General features: G+C 40.9%; 1 protein-coding gene across 4 annotated transcripts in view; it reads right to left on the reverse strand.

Annotated features, from left to right (window-relative positions):
- Positions 1–584: 584 nt before the first annotated feature.
- Positions 585–22744, reverse strand: part of ELP3 (elongator acetyltransferase complex subunit 3) — a 114779-nt gene continuing 92619 nt past the window's right edge. For 2 of the 4 annotated variants that reach the window (XM_029201947.1, XM_029201945.1), the window contains one exon: positions 585–1874. In XM_029201947.1, the coding sequence (XP_029057780.1) occupies positions 1798–1874 (77 nt within the window). In that variant the 3' untranslated portion in view covers positions 585–1797. Of the gene's footprint in view, positions 1875–12967; positions 14080–22744 lie in introns of those variants that run through there. The other 2 variants (XR_003790708.1, XM_029201946.1) reach the window with 2 other exon arrangements.

Raw genomic sequence — 22744 nt, forward strand, 5'->3', positions numbered from 1 at the left:
GAAGTCATTCTGGCTTATCCATGAGTTAACTTGAATCTGATGCTAAACAGAACAGCCTGTTTGTGGCCTATCAAACACACACTGTGCGTCTGCTTTAATTATTAAAGAAAAGGGCGCACTGACTGGAAGAATGTCGATGTTAAACATGAAGATTAAATGCCTCTCTGGCTGGGAAGCCAATGCCGATACTCCTTCCATGACAAGACTTCCCTCCCAGGTGCCAAGAGCATACTGACTCGCTGTGTATGTGCTGATCTTTTTTGTTTTTTGTTTTTTTCTCCCCCAAGACTGTGCTGAAAACCACGCTTCTCTGGGGCAGTTCCTCAGTTATCTGAGAGGCTGTGTTCTGGGCTATAATCGTCAGTTTGGCTCAAGATTGAGAAGTAGCTGACTTCCTTAAACGGCACTCACAGAAAGCCTCTGCAGTGCCACAGCGAGCCCACAGGAAGTCGACGCCGTTTGCCTTGTAGCAATTTAACAAAATGGCAAACAGGACCCAGGAAGAAACAAACAGTGCCCCGGGCAGGAAACCCAAACCGGTAAACTCACAGCAAATGTCACTGCGTTTACAGGGAGAGGAAAAAACCTTACGTGATTCTTCCTTGTATGTTGAAGATTTTATTTTTCAAACCTTTAGAAGAATCAATTCCATTTAATAAACCTTTGTAAAATGCCATAGAAGCCAAGGGATGCAGGGTTAAGCTATGTTCTTAAGAACTGACCCTCTCCAGGCTGAGTCTCCTTAGATTACCTGGAAGTTACATAGAGGCAGTTCTATAAAGATGAAACTTTGAAAAAGCCAGTCTCTTTCCTATTTTTAGATTTGGGCCAGTTTTCCATTTTTTTGCTTTCACAAAAAAGTTTAACCCTGATTTTTCTCCATTTAAAACAAACCAAAATCGATTTAAAGAATTAAAATAAAGGGAACAGCACCTGTGGATGTGCCTCTTGACATCCACAGATGTCACCCAAACCCAGACACATGCACAGCAGACTCTGCCTGCTCAGGACAGACCAATGGGGAAGCCAAACGCCTCTCTGGGAGAAAGTGCCGCCCACGGTGTTTTGCAATTGTCAAGAGTGTGCAAAGTACAGACGATTAAAAATGTGAAAGGCTGGTTTCAAGCTTGAAACATAAGCCTACAATCTTGCTTCTTCTCTCCCCATCACACTGTTATTTCAAACCAGAATGATGTCCGTGAAAAGAAAAGCTCATTTTCTTGACCTGTGCTGGAAGGCATATGTAGTTATAGGTCAGAGATCAACGTGACAGTTTTCACATGTCCCAACCTGGCGTTTTGTCTGTACAGGATATAAATAACCTGCTGATAGAAACTGGATATAAATAACCTGCTGATAGAAACTAAGTGTCCTCCTCAAATGACATAGCCAGTTTTTAGTTCATAAACCATGCAGTTCAAATGAGATGATCAGTTTGCTTTTGTCACTGTGCTTGAGTCATGGTTAGGTCACTTGCAGGCCTCATGCAGAATTTAGAAATTGGATACAGGACTTAAGCCTCGAAACGGAAGTGACGTCTGGAGAACATGCAGGAGGGCGTGGTGCGGGGGCTCTGAGCGCCCAGGCTCCGTGGGCTTGGTCAGCAGACACCCGGCCCGGCCCTGAGTGCGGCTTCCGGTCTCTGTGGCTCCAGCGGGAGGGCGAGGGGGAGGCTCCTTGTCAGGGGGTCAGGGAGGTCCATGTGCTTCGTTCAGCCTCTGTGCTGGGTGTTCAACACATCCGGAATCTCTGTTTTCTGCCAGGGAGGATAGGTGTCAAGGTGCGCTGGTGTGGCGGTTATTTTAGATTTTTTACCATGTACGGACCTTGCAATCTGTAGCCAATCTTTCTGTAATAATTCCTGGTGCCAACCCCTGTGAAGAAGCAGAAAAACAAAAGTCAGAAGAGTCTCTTACTAAGCATTACTTTAGCAGCCCTCAAAAGCCAGCACACGTGCCCCTCGTAGCCGTCCTCCTTTTCCCACTCTCATTCACAGACCAAAGTCCTTTCCAGATCGAATCTCATTTGATTAAGTTTGGAACTTTAAAAACATTCTGAATTCAAGTTGCATTAAAACACAGGAACTGTATTTCAGAGCCTGTGGGTTTACAATCCTGTGGGTACCATGCAGCACGGCTTCAGGTGTTATAGGTGAATGGGAAGTGGTGGATCTAACGTGTGAGATGTCCACACTCCAAGTGAAGCGAGACAGCGTTATGGTTTCCTGGAAGGTTGAACGAGAGGTCAGGTATGGGAAGTGGAGTCTCCACAGCCGCCGGCAGCCAGGGTGCCCCGACCAAGCGAAGTGTCAGTGCCACTCACTCATCCAGAGCAACGATTTTCACCAAACACCATCAGTGGCATTAAATTAGTGCTACTTAATTTGCATTTCATTCACTTTAATTTTTTTTGGGGGGGGGTATTAATTGGTATACTTGTTTTGATATACGAGCAGCGTAAGTACCAGGAGTTTATGTCAGTTTTATATTTGCATCCATTTGAGGAACACTAGCTGATTTAAGTCAATATTAAAGGTCCGTGAAGTTTTTTTCTTTAAAAGGAATCATTATCCTAAATGGTGCCGCTATAACGAAACATGATCACATTTAAGAAGCTGAGCTCCTAGGAGGATAAAGCATGGCTTATGTGGTATTAGCTATACGAGTGGCTAAGAGAACAGGCTTTTGATCATTCAAAAGATACGGATTTAAGGTCTAGACCTGTCATTTTAAGGGCTGTAGCTTTGGCCAATTACTTAATTACATTTCATCATCTATAATAACGTACCTATGTTTTAAGGATATTAAATAGTAAATGAGATGGTCCTTGATATGTGCTTAGTCCGGAGTCTGGAAAAAGCCAATTCCTCCAGGACACTGGCTGCTGCTGTTATTATTTTAGAGCTTTTCATGGTCTGATATCTGATTATATTTCTAGCTTCACTGCTTGCTACTGTTCTCCCCTGAAACACTATGCTTCAGCCCCAGTGAAGATGTAACTTTTCTAAAAGCTCCCGGCGTGTCGGGCTCTGCCTAGCTTCCAGGCTTGGCTCATGCTGTGCCCTCTAGCAAACTGATCGAACCCAAGGAGGGGGTCGTGGGAACCTCTGATCCGGAGCTCGTCGGTCAGAAGCACAGTGACAACCTAGACTTGCAATTGGCATCTGGGGTGGGGTCAGTCCCGCGGGACCGACCTGTAACCTGTGGAGTCTGATGCCACCTCCAGGGAGACAGTGTCAGAACGGAGGCAATGGTAGGCCACCTGGCTGGTGGTGCAGAGCTGAGTGACGTGTGGAAACCCCACACCTCCGGCGCAATAGCGGTCACGTAAAGGAAGACGCTGGCATTTCTCTTTACCGTGCTCCTCCCCGCGGTGCACTGTGATTGCCGGTCGGCCTCCCCACGTGGTGGAAGCTCTATGTATCTTGTTCGTCACTTTGTATTCCTAGCGATCAGTATGTGCATGAAATCAGATCACTGCTAGCCCCCCCCCAGTCTCGCCTAATTCTGTAGCCCAAACATTTACTATTTAGGAACAGGGTTTCCTACCGTGTTTTGTTTCCCCTCTTTCAAAAAAATTTCAAGTATTAAGAAAATGGAACTGAAACTGATGTGATGAAGGTAACAGAACCGTGTCATGTGATAACAGGTCACTGGAGAATTTCCCTTTTAATCCAAGGATTATTAATATTCCGTCTTGCACAATTTCAACCTTGTCTTTGTGTTCTAATCATTACTTTTGTTCAACACTGTGGCTTGGGGTAGAGCAGGGGGAAGACAAAAACGTGAACAAATAATGGGTCAGGCAGCAGCTCAGACCCACCGGATCCAGGAAGACATCTCACACCCCTCAGAGGGTACAACCACTTTATTGTTTGCACTCTCTCTTAAAGTTCTATATCCGTAAGCGTGTCCTATGACCCAGCAAGTATACTCCCAGAGTGAAAAGAGAAATGAATGCTTACAGCCAACAAAAGACATGTTACTCATAACAGCCAAAACAGGAAATAACCCAAATATCTATCAATAGTAGAATGGATAAATTGTGTATTTTCACACAATGGAATATGATACTGCAACAAAAAAGAAAGAACTAGAGCTACCTGCAATGCCATGGATGAATCTTACAGACCTAATTTTGCATGAAAGAAACCAGATGTAAAAGATTTCATCAATGCAAAGTTCAGACACAGGCAAAACTAATTTTAACTGGTTACATTTGGAAGATGATATGGACTGAAAGAGGGAACAAGGGAGTCTTTGAAAGAGGGAACAAGGGAGTCTTCTGGAGTGCTGAAAAATGGTATATCTTGATCATTATTGCATGTACGTCTTAGCTCAATTTAAAAAAACTCAAGAGGGGGCACATCCATTTAATAGATGTTCAATGTGTTTTGAGAGCTCAACTTGTCCAAAGAATTCAGCAAAATAAGGAAAAAGGATGAGAGGCAGGTGGTTAAGAAATCATTACTGGAGTGATCACTCTATTACATAGATGCCTCTGAAGTCATTCAATGCAGTGCTTTCTATTTCTAGAATCCTGCATGCCAGAAACTATTTTTTTCATCCTCTTTCTCTGCACTTTAAAAGTTCACATTCAAACTGAACTATGCTCTGTGACATGACAGCATTCGTCAGAGGCACAGGCACCCTGAGATTAAAACGTGCTTTTCCTCATCACCTACATGTACAGACTACAGCATAAATCTAAGAATTCTGAGCAGAGAAGTGACATGATTGACTTACATTTGAAAGAGATCACTCTGACTGCTATTTTGAGAACAGAATGAAAGCTCCAGGAGGGCAGGGATTTTTACCTGCAGAATTGCTAGCACCCGGAGCAATGCCTGCATATATTAAGTACTCATTGAAATATCTGTTCGATGAATGAGTAAGTGACCAAGGGCAGAAACAGGGAGACCAGTTAAGAAGCTATTGCAACAATCCAGATAAGAGATGGTGGTGGCTCAAAGCAGAGTCAGGGTGGTGAAGAGTAGCTGGACCCTGGAAACATTTAAAGGCAGAGTCAAAAGAATCTGTTGATGGATGTAGGGTGGGATACACAGAGAGGGGCCCAAGATGACTCTAAGGTTTTTGGCCTGAGTACAGGAATGGTTTGGAGAAAGAATGAACTGCCAGTTAGTGAGACTGAAAGATGGTGAGAAGAGGGTGGGGGAGGAGGACATCAGGAGCTCGGCTGTGGCTGTGCTGCAGGTGAAATGGCTATTAGACATTCAAGTGGGGATGTTGAGGAATACGTGATTTTGGAAGCCTTTCTTGCTCTTAGATGGTCTCTTTTCTTGGATGCTCTTTTGGAAAGAAATTTGTTTTCTTTATCTTAATTGAAGGATAATTGATTTATAATATTAGTTTCAGGTGTACAACACAGTGATTCAAAATTCTTATAGATTATACTCCATTTAAAGTTATGATAAAATACTGGGTACACTCCTTGCTCTGTACAACATATCCTTGTAGCTTATTTTACACATAGTAGTTTGTGCCCTTTTTTTTTTTTGCGGTACGCAGGCCTCTCACTGCTGTGGCCTCTCCCGTTGTGGAGCACAGGCTCCGGACGCGCAGGCTCAGCGGCCGTGGCTCACGGGCCCAGCTGCTCCGTGGCATGTGGGATCTTCCTGGACCGGGGCACGAACCCTTGTTCCCTGCATCGGCAGGCGGACTCTCAACCACTGTGCCACCAGGGAAGCCCTAGTCTGTGCCTCTTAATCCCCTACCTTCCTTCCCTCTCCCCACTGGTGACCACTAGTTTGTTCTCCATAGCTGTGAGTCTGTTGGAAAGAAATTTCTGACTGGGGCAGTTGTCTTACGAGGGGAGTTGGCTGAGGAGGAAGCAGGTGGGTGGAGGCTGGTGGAGTGGGCAGCTGAAGACAACCTGGGTCCTTTTTGATACTGTTGAATCAACAACTAACCAAGTCTGAAGCTGCTCTACCAAGGAAGCTGTTAGGAAATAATGTTTTCCGTTTGGTTTAAGCCATTTTGTTTTGGTACTTTTTTGTATTGTACTAATATACATAAGATACTTATTTTAACCACTGTTAAGTGTACAGTTTACTGGTATTAAGTACCTTCACTCTTGTGCAACCCTCACCACCATCCGTCTCCAGAAGTAAAACTGAAACTGTACCTAGTAAACAATAGCTCCCTGTTCCCTCTTCCCCCTGTCCCTGGCGACCCCCCGCTCTACTTCCTGTCTCTATGGATTTGGTTACTCTAGGTACCTCATGTAAGGGGAATCATTCCGTATTTGTCTTGTGGTGACTGGCTTATATCTTCAAGGTTCATCCATGTTGGGTTTAAACCATGTGAGTTGAGTTCTGTGTTACTTGTAACTGAAAATGTTGTAACTGACATGTGAGCTTGAGGACAGGAAGAGATTAAACACGTGAGGTCAAGTCAGCACTTAAAACCATAAATCAGGGTGGTAATTCTGACCATGCTGCTGTCCTACTGGCAAGTCCCAAGACAGCTCAGATTCCTCAGCCTGATTTTCACAAAGATTTTTACGTCCCATCTGGTTTACCTCTAGTTCCTGCCACAACTGACCTCAGTCCTTATAGTCCGGCGTTACCAAACCAGGCATAATTTCACTAATCCACTGGCTTGGCCGCTGCCCCTTCAGTGCTGCAGCCCATGCCCCAGGGCACTCCCATTCATCCTTGAACCCTCACTCGGACACCACTTTCGCCAGGAGACCGCTGCACACACCTCCCCTCTCCACAGAGTCTGGCATTCATAACCCCCCTCTCCACGCTGGTGGGATCCTTTAGAGTTCTACTGTTTCAGTAGTCATGCTGTGCTTTATTTTACTTGTATGTCTAACCCCCTTCCTAGAATGTAAGCCTTTTGAAGTCAATGACTTCTATCCTCAGGGCTTAGTACATATAATCAACAGGCAATAAATGCTTGCAGATTTACTGTACTGTATTCAGTTATCATTGTGTTGTGTATATATAAAGAAATGTGCTCCTGGGGTATGTATTTTTTTTAAAAAAAGAAAGAAGAACTGGCCCTATGTTAGCTGCCAGGTAGTGGGAATGACTCAATGTAAAATGGATGAAGAGGGGTAGGGCTTCTTAATCTAGTTACAGATTTCCTACTTGGTTAGCTTACAGATATAGAGGCAGCTCTCTGATTTATACTATTACCTCTAACTAATAAAAAACTTCCCCTAAAATTTTCAGAAATATTTCTGGATTTTTAAAAAATTGAAGTACAGTTCATTTACAATGTTACCTTAGTTTCAAGTGTATAGCAAAGTGATTCAGTTATGTGTGTCTGTGTGTGTATATATATATACACACACAGACACACATATAAGACATTGAATATAGTTCCTTGTGCGATATAGTAGGTCCTTGTTGGTTATCTATTTTACATATAATAGTGTATATCTGTTAATCCCAACCTCCTAATTTATCCCTCCCCCTACTTTCCCCTTTGGTAACCATAAGTCTGTTTTCTATGTCTGTGAGTCTATTTCTGTTTTGTAAGTAAGTTCATTTGTATAATTTCCTTAGATTCCACATATAAGTGATATCATATATTTGTCTTTCTCTTGCTTACTTAATATGATAATCTACAGGTCTACTATGTTGCTGCAAATGGCATTATTTCACTTTTATGGCCGTGTAGTATTCTATTTTCTGTGTGTGGGCGTTATTTCGTTTTTATGGCTGAGTAGTATTCCATTGTACACACACACCACGTCGTCTTTATCCGTTCCTCTGCTGATGGACAGTTAGGTTGCTTCCACGTCTCGGCTATTGTATCAATCAGTAATGCTGCAGTGAACACTGGGGCGCATGTGTCTTTTCGAATTCGAGTTTTCTCCAGATAGATGCCCAGGAGTGGGATTGCAGGATCATATGGTAGCTCTATTTTTAGTTTTTTAAGGAGCCTCCATACTGTTCTCCATAGTGGCTGCACCAATTTACATTCCCACCAACAGTGTAGAAGGGTTCCCTTTTCTCCACACCCTCTCCAGCACTGATTATTTGTAGACTTTTTAATTATGGCCATTCAGACTGGTGTGAGGTTGGCTTTTTATACTTCTAATTTTACAAAATAGATGCCATTTCCCATGGGCTTAAAACAGTCTATTACAGAGAATTTCAAATATACAAAAGGAGAGACAATGGTATATTGAACCTCCACAGACCCACTACCCAGCTTCAACGATTATCAATTCATCCATCACTTCTAATGCTTCTAGCTATCTACCCATGTGAAGTCACAAGACAGATTTAACATTTCCTTTTGGTTCTGTTCAGCTCAGTCACTGGAGACATGTTTAATTCCCCTCTTTCAAATAAAGATGATGGTAATCTTTACCATCTTCTTTACCAGTTATTACCAGATTGAAGCTGTGCAGCTGGTCAAAGAGCTTTACTTCCCCAAACATGCCACAAGCTTCATCTGTCCACCATAAATAGCTGTAGAGGTGAGAGAGAAGCTGTTCCTTACACCTAACACAGGACTCAACATCCCTGGACAACCACAAAGTGCCATGTTCTGGAGTGCCCTGATTTCCTAAGTGTGCCGGTTAAAGGAACAGCTTTACTGGGGTACAACTCAGCATTCCTCAGTCAGATTCCCATTGAGCATGCAGGCTCCTCAGGTTCTCTACTTTTGCCCTAATACAGGAGGTGGGCGCTGGAAACTGCTACCACCTTGAGGAGAGGCACTCAGGCTTTGCTATGAGCCTTTTTGAAGGAAAGGCATATCTTTCAAGCTCCTCTCCTTGTTTTCAGTAACATGCTGTAGCACTGAGATGAAAAGTCTACTTCTAGACCTTCAGGGAGGCCTTAAGTCTTTTAACCTCTAGCCAGTCTGGACTCCAACCTCTTACTTAAATGACTAAGCAAAAATATTCCCCATTTGTATTTCTCTGTGCCTCTTGTTTCTTGAAAGAAAGATTCTTCCTCCGTTTCTACACTCTGCAGAACAGGCTGGCAAAAGTATTAGCATTCTTAGCCAGCTTAGAAGGGAACACACCATCACCGGCGTGGGTGGAGGCCACACTCGGCAGCCTTCTCCTCCTTGGTTAGCAGGGCTCCTACAGTCCTCGTCACAGTAACTTTCCTCTTGTTAGCCAGCCAAGAAAAAGCAATTACCTTTCACAGCTGACGTCAGCCAAGCTGCTGGACTGACGTGGGCAGCTGTGTCACAGGCTCCTGCCCTTGAGGACAGACACGCAGCGGGGCTGTACAAATATCCGTGTTCTCTACCTGATCGCCTGCGTGCGATTCTGCCAATCCCTGGGCTGGGGGTGAGCAGGAGTAATCTCTGTGCAGCAGTCCTCAGGGAGCCCTAGCAGTAGAGCCAACAGTTGTCAGCGGAGCAGTAAGGATGGGGAGCAGAGGGGCAGTCCACATGCTTGCTTTGTTTTATCCTCCAAGTTGCTGAACCCACAACCTGAATCTACCTATATCACGGGGGCCTTTTTCCTACTCCTGGAGGCAGGATAAATATTTTTATCTTCACTACTTTACCAGCTACGATGATGATGAAAGGAGAGAAAGTGAAAAAGAATACCTTGGGGCTCCCCTGGTGGCTCAGTGGTTAAGAATCCACCTGCCAATGCAGGGGACATGGGTTCGAGCCCTGGTCCGGGAAGATCCCACATGCTGCGGAGCAACTAAGCCTGTGTACCACCACTACTGAGCCCATGCACCTGGAGCCCGTGCTCTGCAACAAGAGAAGCCACCGCAATGAGAAGCCTGCAACCGCAACAAAGAGTAGCCCCTGCTCGCCACAACTAGAGAAAGCCCGAGTGCAGCAATGAGGACCCAAAGCAGCCAAAAAACCAAACCAAACCAAAACAAAAAACTAAAAAAAAAAAGTGTGTGTGTGTGGGGGGAATCACAAAACCTTAAAAAGATGAATCAAAGATGAAAATGGAAAAAACCCAGCTGTTTATTTAAATTCTACTGATTCTATATTAGAAAGTATGCAATCTATTTTAACATAAATTTAGAGGAAGCAGGCAAAAGGAGTAAACTAGTCAATGTGGTACCTGATTTGGCTGCAAAACTCTGCTTCTCCACCTTACTGCAGCCCTTTCTTTCTAAGAGGATAAATCCAACACCAGAGTAAAGCTTAGAAGCTGAAAATAAACACATTTTCCCTTTAAAAGAGAAAATAAGTCAGGAGCAGGAAATGAGCCTCAACTCAACCTAGCTTGTGATTCTGACTAACTCCATCTCAAAACAAAAGAAGCAACAACTTTATAGCTGAGCGACTGTGAAGTACAAAGCTAGAGGAAGACGACCCTTTTCGGAGCCCTTAAATACATGCCAGGCACGCATGCTGGATGCTCAACACACACCAACAAGACTGAGATTACTATCCTGGGAGGCACGAGAGCTTCAGAAAGGGTCATAACTCAAGGTCACATGGCTGCGAAGTAGAAGAACCATAATTCAGGGCCAGCTTGTCTCCACGGCACGCAGAGTGTTCCCAAGGAGCCATGGTGCCTGTGTTGTGGGTGATGCCAGACCCTGCTTCCCCCGCTCTGGCTTTAAATATCTAGTTGGCTCTGATAACAGTACATCCATTTTTTATTAAAGCACAGAAAGGACATTTGACTTGTCTCAATCACCTTACCTCCTCTATCTGTGTCTAATTTCTCAGTGTCCTTTGTTTGATAAATCACTAGATGAAACAAACATGGTGACCTTATTTCCATTTCACTAACAGAGCTCAGTAAGAAACAATACTTACATAAAAGATTCTGATAACATAGGCAACACAAAACTGTGTTAAAAGATATGGCTTACAAGTGTGAGAACTACTGGGAAGGGGGATACTTTTAAATAACAACTTGATAAATGTGGTCACCCTTTTTAAAATGAAGAGAAATACGATGTAGAGTTTGGGGGGAAAAAAAGCAACAAAGATGGAACAATGATGGAAACTAGACCCTAGAGGAGGAAACAAGTCAGGAGTATTTAAGCTTACAGAAAAGGTGACTTCGGTCTTTGACCAGGATCAACTTTCCAGCTGAAGACAATTTAAAAATTTAGACAAAATTAAAAATGCTTCCACTAGAAAAATAGCAAAGATCTAACAGTTATTATCAGGCAGAAAATAAGGAGAAAACGTGAGCTTTGAGAAGGAAGTAGAGCCTTTTCTGCCTCAGTGGTGATGCCAACCCAGGAAGGTTGACCAGAGACAAGTAGGATGGGAGGAGTCACGTGGCCACCAGAGGCAGAGAACCAGCTGCCAACACCTTGAATCTCACTCCCCTTCACGAAGGGAGGTGGGGGAGCAACGAACATCTAGGTCTTGAAGTATTCCTGAAAGCAAATTCTCTCATAAAATGCTCAGCGAACAATAAAAACGAGGCACACTTTGAGACGACATGATAAGAAATACGAGACTTCAAATCTGGAGTCCCTGCCATTATTTGACATAGACTGTAGAAAAGCTATGCTTACTACGTACATGGAGATGGATACCGAATTTAAGAATGTTTAGAAGCAACAGGAAACTATAAAACATAACAGTTGAAAAAGATGCCAGAAATCAGAGAATTGAACGATAAAATAAGAACTTAGGCATCAATGGATGAGTTTAATGGTAGATTAGACTTAATCAGTAAAGTGTAAGTTAAGTCAGAAGGAACTATCAACAACGAAGCATGGAGAAACAGAATAACGGGTGGGGGAAAGAGGGTATGAGACACAATGGATACAATGAATAGGTCTAACATATGTTTAACTGGAGTCCCAGGATGAGGGGGAAGAGAATGGGATAAAATCAATATATGAGTCAGAGACTGAAAATTACATTGGAAAAAAAACAAAAAACAACCACCAATTAAAGAAACCCAAGCAAACCTAAGCAAGCTGAAGCAGAGGAAATGCACATCTAGCAACAATCATGGGAAAACTAGAGAAAACAAAGACGATCTAAAAATAAAGACACTAAAGAAATCATAAAAGCAGCCAGAGGGCATCCTCAAAGACAGACATCTGACCTCCTAACTGCATCACTAAAAGTCAGAAGACCCTGGAAAGACAGCTTCAAGGTGCTGAAAAAAAATAAATGCAAACCCAGAATTCTATATTCAGTGAAAACTTACTTTAAGAATAAGCAAAATAAGATATTTCATACAAGCAAAATTAGAATAATTTGCTACCAGCAGATTATTACTAAAATAAATTCTTTAGGTACAAAGAAAACAATACTTGCAAATTACCCAAATAAATACTCATCAGTAGTAAAACAGATAAACTGTGCTATATCCACATCATGGAATCCTATATATCAATGAAAACGAATGGACATAGCCACACACAATGTGACCTAATCTCACAAACAATGTTGCACCGAAGTAGCCAGAACAACAAAAATATACCAAAATGATCCCACTTATCTAAAATTAAAAACAACAAAACTAAACTATTTATAAATGATTCATAATTAGGTAGTGGAATATAAAGAAACACACAGAAGAAAGTAGGAAAAAAGAGGCTACTGGTGAAGGAGGAAGGCAAGGAGAGGGGAGGGGATTACAATGGGGTGGGGTCAACAGGGATGTTGGTTATGTTCTTGACCTAAGTGGCAGCTGGTTAAACAATTCATTTTTTAACATCTAATCAACTTTGCTGTCTATTTGCTACAGTTCACTGTCAACTTTTAAAAATGAAATAAAAATAAAAATAAATAAAAATGAAAACGAGAAGGTAAGATTAAGTTATTTCAACTACATGAATGTTTCTTTAAATGGGGAAATAAATCAGTTCTTCATGCATATGGAAAATCAAATGAGAAAACTTGGGTTTAGTGATTCCAACTGGACAAAGAAAACATGAATTTCTAATGTGACTTAATAGAGGAAGAAATCGTTTAATCAAGTATTTATTGAGGATATACTAGGAGCCTGGCAATTAATGAGTTTTACCTCCTGGAATCTTCAAGAAAAGAAAAACTCTAGCCTAATAGACATTTTCATGTCTGAAGAAGGAAAATGAATTCGAAATCTGGAGGTTCATTCCTGTTCTTTGACAGGACCTTTGTTAGGACACAGGGCTGTGCTTCATGGCTAGTTATGTGTTGGACTGAATTAAAATTGAGCCCACATCACATTCCTAAAGCCAAACTTGAAAAAAGAGAGAAAATATGCTAAATCTATCCTTTGAAACTTAAATCTCTGATTTTTCTGATTAGATGCAAAAGATTGAGATAAGTCATGATCACTTAGTAAAAAAAAAAATCAGTGAAATAAAAATAACTTCAAAAAACGGTTTTAATTACTTTTGGGTTCAATTGATCAACTATTTATTGAGTGCTTGATATATGACTAGCAGCATTAATACAAGGCAAATGTATTCATTAGTTTCATTCATTTGCTACTGAAATGAGATTTTATTACATCTCATTGATCTCTTAGTAGGATGGCAATACTTCACTCTTCAACAATACACACTGGTATCAGAGTTGGGGAAAGGTTTTTCTTCTGTTTGAAAATGAGCCAGATTAACTCAATGACCCTAAATCTTTGAAAGAGAATTTTTTTTCCTGTTCTGTTAAAAAGAAACTCTTAGGTTACCCACATATGATCTTAGCTCTTCAAAGTAGCTGGTTATTGCAAGTCATTAACACAGCACGTTAGTACATTTATTCTCCATCACAGAGACTATCTCAGGAGAAGAGATTCAACCAGTTACCCAGCAGCCTAAAGGTTCCCGTTTCTTCTGAAATGGGTACACCAAGATAACAAAGTAAAAATGAACAAAGAATAAAAGCAGTAACTTATAAAGCACGTATAGAGACTCTAAATAGAAGCTACTGTGGTAACTTACAGTAGGGTGATACTTACAGTAGGGAGATGCTGGAGGGTTATCCTATAGCTCTTAGGTTTATTCTTCACAGGGAGTCTGACATAGGAGGGCCCACAGTCATCTAATTCAAAAATGAGTGGCTCTGTTCTCACCAGTGCAGAATGTATGCTATGTCACAGATCGTTTTCACTACTTCATGTCTCAAATCATTAGTGTGTTTCTGTAGAAGTTAAAGACTGTCATCGGTAACCTGGTAGGAGGAGGGATCCCTTCTATTAAAAAAAAAAAAAAAAAGACTTTAAGAAGGAAAATGCTAGAGTAGAAAACGCTAGAGATCAGTCCCTCTACTGAAACAACCAGTTAGCTGGAAACTTCAATCAAAGCCAACTACATGGGGACACCAGAACCTGATAAGGCACTTACAGCAACCAGGGGAGTGTCTGATGAAGGGAGAGGCCGCTGCCCTTTGGTAAGAGGGCAGCAGATGTGAACCACCTACCATCCCCCTCTCCTAGAGTGGCCAGCTGGAGCCAGGGTGGGCAGTATGGGTATCTGTTGTATTCCCTTACCACCTTTTTAAAAAAGATTCAGACATTTAAGGAAATCCCTGTCAGGTCACAGGCTGATTGCAGAGAAAATGAAACAAGAAATTTTAGTGAGCACATGCAACAAAGAATACTTATTTTGCCAAAATAGCTTGAAGAAATACAAGTGGATGACTGCAGCCCTTAAGAGCAATCCCCGAGGAGGGAGAGAATCTGACTTTTATAATTCTTGAGTATGTGCAGTTCTAAACAAAAAATTGCAAAGCATACCAAAAACAGGAAACTAAGACTCATTCACAAGAAAGAGAGAAGTGGACAGAAACTATGCCTGAGGAATCTTAAACACTGATTACTAGGCAAAGTCAACGGTCTCCGTTATGCTCAAGGAGCTAAAGGAAATCATGTCAAAGAACTAAAGGAGCACAAACAACAAAAGCAGAAGTCAACAAGTGGGACTGCATCAAACTAAAAAGCCTCTGCACTGCAAAAAAACAAAAAAAAAAAAACAAAAAAAACAAAATGAAAAGGCAACCTACAGAATGGGAGAAAATATTTATATTTGCAAACCATATACTGGATAAGGAGTTAATATCCAAAATATATAAAAACTCATATAACTCAATAAAAAAAATCGGATTAAAAAAATTGACAGAGGAACTAAATAGACGTTTTTCCTATTGGCCATAGAAGACATTCAAATGGCCAACAGGTACATGAAAAGGTGTTCAACATCACTAATCATCATGGAAATGTAAGTCAAAACCACAGTGTGATAGCACCTCACATCTGTTAGAATGACCATCACCAAGAAGTCACAAGAGATAACAAGTGCTGGTGAGGACATGAAGAAAAGGGAAGCCTGGTACACCACTGCTGGAATGTAAGTTGGTAATGTTTTTTTCCACTATGGAAAACAGTACAGAGGTTCCTCAAAAATTTAGAACTACCATATGATCCAGCAAATTCCACTTCTGGGTATATATCCAAAGGAAATAAAAACAGGATATTGAAGAGAAATCTGCACCTCCATGTTTATTGTAGCATTATACACAATAGCCAAGATATGGAAACGACCTAAGTATCTGTCAATGAATAAATGTATAAAAAAACTGTTCACGTGCACGCACACACACACACACACAGAAATATAATTCAGCCCTAAGAAAGGTGGAAATTCACTTTCATACCATTTGCAACAACATAGATGAACCTTGAGGACATTATGCCAAGTGATATAAGTCAGATAGAGAGAGACAAATACTGTATACCACTTGTGGAATCTGAAAAAGCCAAACTTGTAAAAAGAGAGCATAGAATGGTGGCTACCGGTGGCTGCGGGGTAGGGAAATAGGAGAGATGCCATTTAAGGTACAAACTTGACACCTGTAGATAAATAAATCCTGGTGATCTAATACACAATATAATGATTACAGACAACAGTACTGCGTTATACATATCAAATCTGCTAAGAGACTGGATCTTTATTATTCTCACCACAAAAAAAGAAATGATAATCATGTGATGTCTTAGAGGTGTAACACTACAATGGCAATGATACTGCATTATATAAATGTAAAAAATCAACATGTTCTACATCTTAAACTTACACAGTTATATGTCAAATCTATTTCAGTTAAAAAAAGAAAATAAAAAGGACTAAAGGAAATGAGAACACTGTATGAACAAAGGGGGGAACCCAATAAAGATAAATTATAAAAAGGAACCAAACAGAAATACTGGAGCTGAAAAGTACAATAGCTAAAATAAGGGACCTGTGTTACACCACCACCATCAAGCATACTGACACCACATCATAGGAGTCTCAGAGGGAGATGAGAGAGAGAAAGGGTAGAAAAAATAAATACTGGCCAAAAACTTCCTAAATTTGATGAAAGACATGAATCTACACTCCTAGGAAGTTCAACAAGTTCCAAGCAGGATAAACTTAAAGAGATCCACACCGAGGAACATTATAGTCAAAAAAAAAAAAAAAAAAAAATTCTTTTTTGGCTGTGCCGAGTAGCATGTGAGATCTTAGTTCCCTGACCAGGGATCGCACCCGGCCCTCTGCAGTGAAAGCGCAGAGTCTTAACCACTGGCCCACCAGGGAAGTCCCCAGTCAAACTGTTGAAAGCCAAAGATAGAATCTTGAAAGTAGCAAGACAGAAGTGACTCGTCACATACAAGGGATCCTCAATAAGATTAAGAGCTGATATCAGAAACCATGGAGGTCAGAAAGGAAGTGGGGTGACACATGTAAAGTGCTGAAAGAAAAACTGTCAACCAAAAATTCTTTATCTGGCAAAAGTATTTTTCAAGGATAAAGGATGAATTGAGACATTTCCAGATAAACCAGAACTAAGGAAATCTATTATCACTAAACCTACCCTACAAGAATCCTTCAGGATGAAATAAAAGGACATTAGGTAGTAACCCAAAGCCATGTGAAGAAATAAGTAAACACTGGTAAAGATAACTATATAGGTAAATATAAAAGCTGATATTATTGTTCTTTTGGTTTGTAACTCCTCTTTTTTCCCGATATAATTTAAAAGGCAAATTCGTAAAATAATTATAAATTTATGTCAAAGGTCAGACAGGTATAAAGATGTAATCTGTGACAGTAACAATGTAAACAAGAGATAGAGATGTATAGGAGCAGAGTATTAGCGTATTACTCAAACTAAAATGATTATTACCCAAACTAGGTTGTTATAAATTTAAGATGTTAATTGCAATCCCTAAGGTAATCACTAAGAAAATAACTCATAACCAAAAGAGAGCTGGGGTGGATTTAGTATCAAATGAAACACATTTTAAGTAAACAAAAGTTTATAAGAGACAAAGAGGGATGTTGCAAATTGATAGAAGGTTCAATTTGTCAAGGTTTAACAATTATAAATGTATATACATCGAATGACAGAACCCCAAAATATATGAAGCAAAAATGGACAGAACTGAAGGGAGAAATAGATAGTTCTACAAGAGCTGGAGACTACCATACACATTTTCAATAATGGAGGACTTGAACAACACTTTAAACCAATTAGATCTAACAGAACACATCACCCAACAACAACAGAATACACATTTTCCACAGTGGACATGTAGCATTCTCCAGGTTAGATCATACATCAGGCCATAAAACAAGTCTTAATAAATTTTAAAAGACTGAAATCATACAAAGTATGAAAAAAAAAGTACAAAGGAAAAAAGACTCAAATCACTGAAATTAGAAATGAAAGAGGAAACATTACTACTGACTTTACAGTAATAAAAAGAATTATAAGAGAATATGAATAACAATATGAATACGTATGTACATCAACACATCGGATAACCTAGTTGAAATGGACAAATTCCTAGAAACAAACTACGAAAACTGACTCAAGAAGAAACAGGAAGTCTATATAGTCCTGTAACAAGTAAAAAGATTGATTCAATAATCAAAAACCTCCCATCAAAGTAAAACTCAGGACCAGATGGCTTTACTGGTGATTTCTACCAAATGTTTAGAGAATTAACACCAATCCTTCTCAAACACATCCAAAAAACTGAAGAGGGACACTTCCTAACTCATCCTATGAGGCTAGCAATATCTTGATACCAAAGCCAGACAAAGACACTACAAAGAAAATTACAGACCACTATCTTTATGAATATATATGGAAGAAAATATTTAAGAGTCTTGTAGCCAGAGGATATTAAAAATTCCTACAACTCAACAACAAAAAGACAAACAACCCAATTAAAAAATGAGCAAAGGACTTGAATAGACATTTTTTAAAAGACACAAATGACAAATAAGCACACAAAAAGATGTTCAACATCATTTTAGTCATCAAGGAAATGTAAGCCAAAACCCCAATAAAACATCACTTCACACCATTAGGATGGCTATAAAATAAAAAAAAAATTTAAAAGAAAGGAAAATAACAAGTGCAGGCAAGGATGTGGAGAAATTGCACCCCTTGTGCACTGTTGATGGGAAAGTAAAATGATGCAGCAGCTGTAGAAAACAATTTGGTAACTCCTCAAAAAGTTAAATGGAATGACCACTGATCCAGCGACTCCGCTTCTGGGTACAGACACAAAGGAACTGAAAGCAGAGACTCAAATAGATATTTGAATACCAACATGATAGCAACATTATTCACAATAGTCAAAAGATGGAAACAACCCAAGAGAGAGAGTGTGTGTGTGTGTGTGTGTGTGTGTGTGTGTGTGTGTGTGTAAAGCATGCATGAGCCTTCAAGACATTATGCTAAGTGAAATAAGCCAGACACAAAAGGACACATATTGTATGATTCCATTTCACAGAGTCAGAAAGTAGATTAGAAGTTACCAGGGGCTTGGGAGATGGTGAAATTGGGAATTACTGCTTAGTGAGTACAGAGTTTCTGTTTGGGGTGATGAAGATGTTTTGGAAATAGTGGGGATGGTTGCACAGCATTGTGAATGTAACTAAAGTCACTGAACTGTATACTTAAAAATGGTTATAATGGCAAATTTTATGTTATATACAATTTACTGCTTCCCCAAATGGGGGGAAAAAGTCTTTAAGGTGCATTAACTATTTTCGGTATTTATGGAGAGAAAGGAACGTCGATTGGGGTCAGATCTCCCTAGGGAAAGCATGTACCCTTGCCTAAGATGGTCTTCTATATTCCATAGCCTAGAAGGAAGACATAAATGGGCAACATCTTAGACCTAAAGCGTGAGACATTTAGACAGGCCTGTAAGGGGAAACAGAGGAATGTCCTCATGGAAGAGAGGGCAGACATAGGTCAGATGCAGGTGCTTCTTGTGCGGCCTGCCAAACTCCGCTTAAGACAGTGTTAGGTGTGCCTGTGCTGCATGATGGCTGCATGAAAATACTGACATCAGGACGGGGACAAGAACCCCTAACGCTAGGTATGCCCAAAGACAGTCCATCCTGGGAGAAGGCTACATGAAGTTTCCTGTAGAAAGGGGCTGGATGCCTGTTAATCACAAGTTAATGAAAGTGTATTCGCTCACTTAGTATCCAAAGATGGTCACTACCAGAGCCTCTCTCTTTGAGAAGTGGGATTTTTTCCTTTCCCTTTAAATCTGGGCTGGCCCAATGACTTCCTTAACCAAAAAAAATGGGGCAGAAGTCACATCGTGGCAGGCAGTCTCTAAAATGACCCTCGAAGTTCCCTGTCTCCCGGTATTCACAGTCATGTGTACTCCCTTTCCCTTGAAGGTGGCGTTAGACTCGTCGGCTCTCTTCTGAGACCAGGCTTCCATGTCAAAGGGACTCTGTCTCTGTGATCACTCTGCTGGGGGAAGCAAGCTACCACATGATGAGCAGCCCCATAGAGAGGCCCACATGGCATGGGGAGGAACGGTGGCCCTGAGACCAACGGCCCGTGAGAAACTGAAGCCTGCCAAAAACCATACAGTGAACTTGGAAGTGACCCTTCCAACCCAATTGAATCTTGAAATGATTACAGTCCCGGCTGACACTGTAAATGCAGCTTTATGAGATGCTCTGAGCCAGAGGCACCCAGCTAGGTCCCTTCTGGATTCCTTACCTACAGGGACCATGAGATAACTGCTTGTTGTTTTCAGCCACTACGTTTTGTGGCTTTTTTATTACACAGCGATAAATGATGCATATAAGATGTTCTGCCACTTCTAAACTGAGGCCTTTCCTCCCTCCTTTTAGAGGCCAGCCTTCATGCTAGGAGAAGTTCAAGGCATGTGGAGAAGCAGCAAGGTGCTCATGTGGACAGTCTCAGCCAAGCACCCGCTACCAGCTAGAAGACAGACTCTAGGCAAGCCACCCCAGCAGCTGCCAGCCATTCAAGCCACTCCAGCCGAGGCCCTAGACATCATGGAACAGAGATAAGCCATCTTCTCCATGCCCTGCTGAATGTCTGACCTAGAGAATCACTGAGCAAATAAAATGGTTGTTTGAAGCCACTAAATTTTGGGGTGGTGTGTTCCACCACAATAAATAACCCAGACAACCACTAGTTAGTAGGATTTGCAGTAAGAGGTAACAGACCACACAGGGTATAGATCTGGGGCTTCTGACTGGTATACTAGACATCAGTGATTCATTCACAAATGGTGGACAAACTGAACAACTGGACGCATTGGGCGGCACAGGATGAGGTGCGTAAGGAAACATTACCCTGTGGCTACAATCTAAAACCTAAATCCACCACTTAATGTCTTGAAAATGTGAGCCGTTGGTTAGAGTCAACAGTTTAAGCCAGACTGACCAAAGAAATCCCCTGTGTATGTCTTGCTGGAATTAGAAATGCCCAAACTAAAAAGGCTCTATAATATCAGTATCTTGGTTGTTGCTAAAAAAAGGGAGCATCAGTATTTTCCAGCATTATTTAGTTACCTGCTCACCCAAATGGGAAGAATCTGCCAAAGCCCTGCCTCTAACAGATCTAAAAGAGAAAAGCTTTATCAAATTGAATGGGTTATAGCAATGTCAAACATTTAGAGAAAAGCACAGTACTAATCACATGAATGTTACACTGGTAAGGAGTTAACACTGCAACAAACTATAAAAGAGCCTTTGTGATAGACAGCAGATGGTGAGCAATGCAGGCTAGACCACTTTGGAAAAGGAGTCCTTGCTCAGAAAAAAGCCTGTGAAGCATGTAACTTTACAATAAAGGCGGTCCTTTATATTAAAGCTCCCAGACCTCTCGGGCATATTATTAGGAACCACATAATATAACTCTATTCCTCTACCCAAGCAGAAGTATACAGCTATCATTCCCAATACCCATAAACAAAAGGGAACATGAATGGGGAGAAAAAGTCTACAAACGTAGGTGTGTCAACTAAATTAGCAAGGCTATCCTCCGAGACTTTAACCTGCACGTTTCGGAGACACAGGAAGACTTGACAGCATGGATGTGGGAAGAGCAACAGCACTTGCCAAATGCAAATCCTGTTCCTCCAGTGCCAGCATATCTACTGGTATCACTAGCTTCTGCCTAGGAAACGTCACCAAAAATTCACTTGCCCACAAGATCCAAACAGTGGAAACTGACTAATGGCCTATTTGGGAATGTCTGAAAAACATGCATTAATTAATATAGTCATGTGATGCCAAGTGAGAGATGGGTCCAATGCACTTGATATGCAATGTACTATATAACTGGTACCTGATTCATCTATAAATGAATAAACATCAAGTCAGGGAATAAAGAGTCCTGAAGTGAGCTATGTATCAATGCCTCCACAGCAATACAGACACCACTTAGCACACATTTAGCTAATTTGATACCAAGCTAAGTAGTATTCTATGTCATCAGTGCTAGTCTGATTAATAAAGACGATGAAATTAATAAAGTTCTTGTTGTAAAGCAATATTTTATGTTGTACTTATTGTTCTTGAAAAGAAAGATATTCACTACCACCACAACAAAATCCCACTGGAACATGCACCAAAAAAGAAATATGTATGATCACAGTTAGAATATCAAAATGAAAGAAATAGAGGAATATACAGAGCCCTAATAATGTGCATTTAACGAGGGAATAGTTAGGGGATAATTTATGAAAAGATAAATTATGTAAAGGGATGAAACAGAAGCTATAAAAGAGCAAAGAGCCTTTTCCCTTCCTTTCTGAGAAGTCCTATATTAACACATGCAGCACAAACCGGTTTGCATTTGGCAGGCTTCCTGTGTCCATTAGCAAATAGGTAAGCCAAAATAAGGAAAGCTTTTCTAGGCATTTTAGTAATGATTACAAGTCCATTACCAGACAGATCTAGTTACAAATGTACCCTTTTTTTTTTTCCCAATTAGATTATAATGCAAAGAATAAAACTACCTTCACCTCAAAAGGAGGGAAATGTGTCACAGCCTGGAATACAGGCCAAGTTTCTGGGGCCCAGTAAGTAATCTCAGTCATTGGTAGTTCATTGAAACAAAACGACTGTTACTTTCTGCCCACATATCATTCGATTAATCAGTGGCTCTGGGGCACAAGACCATTAATTTCAGTCCCAGGAAGCCATATCGGATGCTATAAGTCTCAGGCACATTGATTTTTTTCACTAGTGGGGATTGTACATGTGGCTTTAGAGTCATACAACCCTGAGCATCATGATCTAGAACGATGTCATCCCACGGTGACTCGTTTGCTCATCCTGTATTTAAGCTCTTTTCTCCCCTCTTCTCTGCCTTTTTAAAAGGTTTAAACAAAATGGCTATCAGCCTCTGACTTCAGTGATTTCTGTCATCAAACACTCAGACATTTTCCTCCTTTCTCATCATCACTGTTTGATCCATCAGCCTGGTACAATTCTTGGCCAATGGCCATGTTAATTTTCTACTTGAAAGAACACAAATAGGATACCGCTTATGACGAAGGTAGTAGGGGGAGCTTG

The sequence above is a fragment of the Monodon monoceros genome, unplaced genomic scaffold (genome assembly GCF_005190385.1).
Source record: "Monodon monoceros isolate NGI ecotype Baffin Bay Population unplaced genomic scaffold, NGI_Narwhal_1 Super_Scaffold_5, whole genome shotgun sequence".
NCBI lineage: Eukaryota > Metazoa > Chordata > Mammalia > Artiodactyla > Monodontidae > Monodon > Monodon monoceros.